The sequence below is a fragment of the Quercus lobata genome, chromosome 11 (assembly GCF_001633185.2).
Source record: "Quercus lobata isolate SW786 chromosome 11, ValleyOak3.0 Primary Assembly, whole genome shotgun sequence".
NCBI lineage: Eukaryota > Viridiplantae > Streptophyta > Magnoliopsida > Fagales > Fagaceae > Quercus > Quercus lobata.
In genome coordinates this window covers 40,060,130-40,067,339 of record NC_044914.1, presented here as the reverse complement: position 1 = coordinate 40,067,339, position 7,210 = coordinate 40,060,130, and the positions used below count along the sequence as shown (strand labels likewise).

Here is a 7,210-nt window from a genome sequence, read left to right as displayed (position 1 = left end):
TAAATGGCCGAGTTTTACTTTTGCACATCATCTTCAATCAAAAGCCACGAACTGTCTTCTTTTAATGCAATACAAAAAGCCCACCATTGCAAAAGCTTCAAAGGTGGTATAACTTTCTTAGACAAGGCACTAGTCAAAAAAATGACCACCCTTTTTAAGTATTTTGTACTATATGTAGCACTAGCACATAAACTTTACGATGTTATCCTTGCACTATATTTCTTAGGTCTTGCATATCAAAAGGACAAATGGGGTTGTTTTCTCTGATTTGAATTACATATATCTGAGAACCCCTTTGGTCCTTGAACCGCTAGATTTTGTTGAGCTTTTCAAAAACACATACCCGTGAGTAGTCTCATTCCATCAATATGTGCTAGGTTGCTTATAAGCAGGGTTTTTGCTGTTACAATTAATGTTCTTTGGATGCATCTGTCATGCTGTTCTTTTTCCTGTTTAGTAACTTTGTCAATATCTGATGGTAGTATCTGCTGGCACTAATGTTATTTCAGTGAGTGTTTAAACCGTGTGGTTAAAGCCAATTTGATACTGTCATGCATGAAATAAAGTGGCGGGTTTCTAGTTTGAAGCCATTCGACTTCATGGAAGTTAAAGTTTCGAGACACAAGCGTTCTATGAGGTAGCTTCACGTGTTTCATTATCATCATTTTTGTTTAGCTTGTCCATTTTCATATTCTGTGTACCAATGTAGGCTCAACTGCTTTTGTCTTAGTGTAACTAAGAAAGCGTGCCACCATAGCTCTCAAAAAGTTTTTAGATTTTTTTCACTAGCAAACCCCATTAACTGTGGGATGCTTTGCCTTTTGGTTCTCTTAAGAATTCAACTGATTTTATTTGCATCTATGTAAATAAACCTTAGGAAAGAAATTCTTATGTTTCAGTCAAGGTGAGAAATATTAACTCCTCCTCTTATCACTTTCATAAGAAAAGGCTAGTTCTTCCTTTCTTGCTTGCCGGCAAGTACATTCAAAGACAAAATGTCATTTAACCTTTCATAACATATTTTGCTGCATTGCCTAGTGATTTATTTTGTTCCTTTACAATGACAGTGATCCAATTAAAAGAAAACTCAAGGAAGACAAATCAAATAGCATCTCTGAATCTCCTTATCGAGTTAAGATGGTAAGAGGTTAAATTCTCTGTTTTGCAACTTGCTTTCCTAAGTCTTGAACATTTTGGTGAGGGCTTCTTCTACTAAACCAGAAGTTAATTTTACTCTGCCCCCTAGATATTATACCCTTATTATGGTGCAGTGTCCACTTTGATTATGAGTTTATAACCATTGTACAAACTAGTTTCTTTTTCATATATGTTGTAATTTTCTGATAACATTTACTAGAGAAAGCAGTCATATTAGATAGGTCATGTGCACTCATTCAGAAGTCATAATTAATTCCCTGCTCATTTACAAGTTTGGTCTAATTGTTTTGCTATTATAATTTCCCATAATGATTATAATCCATTTTTTTTCTTTTTCAAAAAAGGAATTCGGACAACCTAAGGCCTGTATTGAAGCCAAGAAGAAACAACCCCCTAACAGTGACATTCAAAGTTCCTTGAAGCAAGAGGTATATATCTTTACTTATGTGAACTCATCACCGTGGCTTATTTAAGACACTTTTTGAGTTTTGAGCAAAATAATGGCACATCTGGTTACTGAATAAGAAATTTTTGCATTCAATACTCCATTAACCTTTTGTTCTTAATCTTTGTGAAATTGAGAATCCCATAAAAGGACATCTTATATTGTGCTTCACTTTTGGCTTCCTGCAGCCAACACTATGACTGCATGGGAAATACATAAATACATTATACATGGAAGGGATGGGTACATTTTCAATCTCAAATAACCTGCATTATGCCATATGTAAAATAGTTAGTCTAGGCTGGACTCAGATTATTGATAAACAACTCCCATTCCCAAAGCAGTGAAATGTGATACCTATAATTAGCTACAAGGAAACTGGAATTTCAGTGCCCAAATATAAGGTGGCTGAGACAGAATGTAAAAAGGACTTGAATGTAGAAGTGTCCCTGCTATGTATAGTTAGTTAAGCTTCAATCCCATGATCAAGATCAGATGTCCTCCTAATCCGCATCCATTGAGTTATTTACTATACCTTTACATCTTCCTCATGTGTAGGTTCTGCAGCTTCAAAGACGATTACATGACCAATTTGTGGTACGGCGAGTATTAGAGAAGGCATTAAGTTATCGGCCTCTTTCACATGATGCTATGATAGATAACTCAGTCCCCAAGGTAATTTCTCTTTGTAAAATGTGTATTTGTTGTGATACAGATGCCCGTAGATCACATTGATCACTATATTGTTTATCGGGATGCATTTTCTGTGTGTTGTTCTTTATTAGTTAGCATGTGCAGAAGAAATTCCAGATAACTTCATTTGTGATACACTTCTTCTGTTACATGAAGAATTCGAAAAAGAAAAGAAAATATGTCAAGCTGAAAGATGCATTAGATATAGCCAAGTAAAAGTAAATAATGGTCTCTTTACTTGTCAACTTGGGACTTAGGCAAATCCTCAATAAAATTTGAAATGGAGAAACAACAGAGCTTGAGGCTTGGTGCTTATATTTACAATTTTTATCCAATAATATGCTAAGTTTTTGAATTATTTCTAGTACTTGGCACATTTGAATCTGCTAATCTTGCTTCTAACAATCGTTTGATAATTCCTTTTCTTGACATCAGCCTGCCCAAGAACTGATCAAGGAAATTGCAGTGTTAGAACTAGAAGTTGTGTATTTGGAACAGTATCTTCTTTCTTTGTATCGGAACAAATTTGATCAACAAAAATCATGTGTGTCAATCGTGGAGGGAAGATTGAACAAAGAAAGGTTTCGAAAGGTACCTGAATATGATATTATGTCAGAGAAAGAAGATCCAGTCACCCACTCCACTCATCATACGTTGCCTCAAAATTCAATTGGCAATCCACCACAGGAGTGCAATGACATTTGGGGGACACAAAAGCAGCTGGATTCTAGTATTCATCGCAGCCACTCATCACTTTCTCAGCGTTCAGCTTGTTTATCTAGAACTTCTCCTCCTATGAAATTTTTAAATAAAGGTGTAGGCTCGTACCATTCCCTACCTTTGTCAATGCTGGAGGTAACTTTCTATGCAAATATTAGTATATTAGCCAAGATGCCATTAACATTTTTCTTGTACAATATTCCACTAATCAGTAGTACCAATAGTTGGCTTGAATGACAACATGGGTGTAGCTAATTTGTGGCTTCAAATGTTATCTCTTCAGCAAGCTCAGACTACTACTTCCAGTGTAAGTTTGGCGGAGCATCTTGGGACCTGTATCTCAAATCATATACCAGAGACACCAAACTGGCTTTCTGAGGAGATGATTAAGTGTATTTCAGCCATATATTGTGAACTTGCAGACCCACCTTTGATCAATCATGACTACCCTTCTTCCCCTATTGCATTATCATCATCACTAAATGAATATTCTTCACAAGGTCAGAGTGATAAGTGGAGCTCACAGTGCAAGAATTTTTCATCATTCAATTCAAACTTTGATAACCCTTTCCACATTGAGGGATCAAAAGAGTTCAGTGGACCTTACTGCACCATGGCAAAGGTGCAGCTGATATGTAGAGATCGTCAGAAGTTAAGAGAAATTGAATACATGCTACGAAGATTTAGGTGAGCCTTTCTTACTGTAACAATCCTTATAACCTTTGTCATGCTATGTGGTCTACTTTCAGTGGGTCTTTGCTTGCTTTATGCTCCATCTGGTATCTAAAAAGAACACAAAAAGGAATAGGAAATTGGTAAACAAGATTCTTGTCAGCACAAAATGAGCATCATGAAAATATGGTTCTTTGGACCAATATTCTATAGTTTGATGCAACGCTAAGCTGACTTGAGCTCTGCCTTTGCGTCAGCAGCAGTTTTTTCAGTGATTTGCAATTTGCATTAGTGTGTTATACTTATACAGTATGTTTAGACTTTTTCATGGTTATGCTTTCTGAAGATGTACAATCAGCATTAAAAAGTGATTCCTTTGTTTTATTCTTGGTTTCTAATAGTTACCTCTTAGTATAAGCACTACAGAATCTTCTAATGCATTAAATGGAAAATAAGGTTTTTGTTGGGAATTCTTTTGTGAAGTGTGATGATATTTTTGACTTTTAGGCATCATAACCTCTGCTCTCATAACACTTTCCTTGCAATTACTAATGAGGCTAAAGAACCATTCCCTTGCAGGTCACTTGTTTCTCAATTGGAAGAAGTTGATCCTAGAAAGATGAAACATGAGGAGAAGCTAGCCTTTTGGATTAATGTCCACAATGCACTAATAATGCATGTAAATTCCTATAGCCAAGAAACCCTAAATCTCATGTTGCTGTTTTTATTTTGCTTGAGTCTGTTAGGATAACCAACCCATTTGTTGTCTATTGTCCAACAGGCATTTTTGGTCTATGGGATTCCACAGAATAATCTTAAAAGAATGTCTGTACTACTTAAGGTGAGTAGTGCTTCTCAGGTATATTCTGAAGGGGGGAAAATGGTGTATAAGTTGCTTACATAAGCTTGTGCCTGATGCAGGCTGCATATAATATTGGGGGTCACACCGTAAGTGTAGACATGATACAAAGCTCTATCCTGGGATGTCGATTGCCTCGTCCAGGACAAGTAAATCCCATTCCTGATATTAATATCAAAAGATTAAAAACCTGTTTGTACTTGCCATTTAATCTAAAAAAAAAAAAAAAAACCCTGTTTGTACTTATGATCCTGTTTATCTGGTAGAGATTAGTTGTTGGGCTCAACATGTTATTCATTTATGATTGGAGTTTATATACCTCCTGCTTGATTAGGACTGATTTAGCTCACTTTTGCTGCCAGTGGTTGTGGCTGTTGTTTGCCTCAAAGACAAAATTCAAGGTTGGAGATGCACGGAAAGCATATGCAATTGAGCACCCTGAACCTCTTCTACATTTTGCACTTTGTTCAGGAAGCTATTCTGATCCTGCGGTAGACCTATATCCTGACAGTGTTCATTATACTATTTGTCTCCTTGGAAAATGATTTTAATTGCAAACAAATGTTTCTTGAAGATCATCCAGAATTAACAAATCTGATGTTTGACAATTTTTTTCCCACATAATTAAGATCATTTAATATTCTGAAAGTTCAGACTTGTGGGCATAATTCAAAAGTTTCTTCAATGGCCTTGAATGAATTTCTTGCTTACATGACACATTGTTATTACTTAGTAACTTGCTTCTCTGTTTTGGATTTTCAAATAATTCCAGAAGCTGCAAATTCAAAATCATATGCCTAAGCTGAAGTCATACCTCATATGACTCCACCACACAGCTGAATGTTGAAATTGTTGTCTAAATGGCCTACCTTGTAGGTCCCAGTAGGCTGACATTCATTGATAACGAATTTGTCAAAGCTGAACCGAATATAGGGTCTAAGTTGGGTGGCACTTAATAAAATCACTTGGACTTAATATAGTATGACAGGAATGGAAGTGAGATTTGTTATTTTATAGCATTCAATTTTATCCTAGGATCTTTCTCAATGACTGTTCTTTATTTAGGTCCGCATATACACTTCCAAGAGAGTATTTGAGGAGCTGGAAGTTGCGAAAGAAGAGTACATTCAATCAACCTTCAGCATACGTAAGGATCAGAAAATCCTTCTACCAAAGATAGTGGAGTCTTTTGCAAAGGATTCAGGTTTGTGCTCAGGTGATTTGGTGCAGATGATTGAGCATTTTGTACCTGACACTCAAAGGAAGAGCATTCAGCAGTGTCAGCACAAAAGAACTTGGAAGGGAATTGAGTGGACCCCTCACAACTTTACTTTCCGCTATATGCTTTCAAAAGAGTTGGCTTAACAATGTCTTAGCATAATAAATGCTCAAGATTCATAGTATGTGGCAGGTATTCCAGATTGTTTTAGCCTTTATGGCTATTTTTGTTCCTCTATATGTGAGCAACTGCAGCTAGCTTAGTTAGTTCAGAATGACAGTTGAACATAGCTGAACCTTGGCAAGAAAAACGAATGGTAATGGTGATCAAAGAAGGTCAAGATTTTTGAGCTTGAGAATATCTAAAAAATACATCAAACGAATTGTTTTTTGGATCAGAAGAAATTTCAAACTTGAGCTTATTTGATCACCAGTCTTTGTTGAGTGGAGAGGATGTGTGATTTGGCTGTCATTCCCAGTCATCTTGGCAAGTTCTTTTGACAGGTATTCATGTACAAACAAATGAAAGCAGTGAGGGATAGGTTGATAGAGTGGTAGCATGTAGTTATTGTAATATGATTGTTATTTGGCTGGATTTTGTAATGTAAAGTATCTCATTAGTGTTCAGAAAGATATCTTGATGCTGTCTGGCTATTTTTCATATTTGTTCTGGGCTATTTGTAAAAAATGCTGAATGAATGTCAGAGATGAGTTGTGGATGGTCTTTGAATCAAATGGCACCTCCTACCCTTAAGGTGAGATCGAGATCATGGGTTTAATCCTATGCGTGTTCCATAGCATGTATTTATTTATTAATGAACATTAATAAAAGGTATTTCTAAATCTTCTAAAAATGCTTTTCTATCAAAATAAACTAGTTTCTAGCATACAAAAGATAGGTTGAAGCAAAGTCACACTCACAGTCAATTGACAGAGTAGGAAGAATCAGAGTAAGTGAGGTGGAAAACATGATCCTAAACAATGCATGCTTTGAATGGTTATTTATTTCTTTTGCTGAAAAGTGCAAGAGAAATTTTGATCTAATTACACTGCTGGAAAGTTCAAGTGTAAGGTGGTGGAAAAAATTATCTTTAACCAAAAAACATAAAAGAAAGTTAAAATATAGATAGTATTGAGAAATACCATGACATAAACATAATCATTCAAACAAAAGAACTGAAAATCTAATCATTACATAAACATGAACATAATCATAATATTAACTAACATAAATTAAAATTTTATTTTGTTAATATATTTGATCTTGTTGTTTTAAATTGTACAAAAGTCATTCCAAAGGATCTTATAATTATAAATAAAATAAATTAGAGATCCTAAATCAACTACAACACCAATAAAATAATACAATAATATTAGAAAGATAATCAATGATTACTTCTTCTCTAAATTGTTCTACCATAGCATTCAATTATCAATACCATCGC

The 7,210-nt window shown here is 35.3% G+C and overlaps 1 protein-coding gene across 3 annotated transcripts; it reads left to right on the top strand.

Moving 5' to 3' along the window:
- LOC115967505 lies at positions 1 to 6,428 on the top strand. Of its 3 annotated transcripts, none has more exons than XM_031086612.1 (12): positions 1 to 103; positions 510 to 637; positions 1,068 to 1,140; positions 1,503 to 1,586; positions 2,162 to 2,278; positions 2,732 to 3,151; positions 3,300 to 3,703; positions 4,268 to 4,367; positions 4,470 to 4,529; positions 4,610 to 4,696; positions 4,910 to 5,038; positions 5,613 to 6,428. In XM_031086612.1, exons 2-12 carry the CDS (start codon positions 552 to 554, stop codon positions 5,910 to 5,912), a joined length of 1,860 nt encoding a protein of 619 aa, XP_030942472.1. In that variant the 5' UTR covers positions 1 to 103; positions 510 to 551; the 3' UTR covers positions 5,913 to 6,428. The 3 variants fall into 3 exon arrangements, with proteins under 3 accessions (XP_030942472.1, XP_030942473.1, XP_030942474.1); XM_031086613.1 differs by having other exon boundaries at positions 3 to 345; XM_031086614.1 differs by lacking the exons at positions 1 to 103; positions 510 to 637 and adding an exon at positions 666 to 904.
- Positions 6,429 to 7,210: the final 782 nt, after the last annotated feature.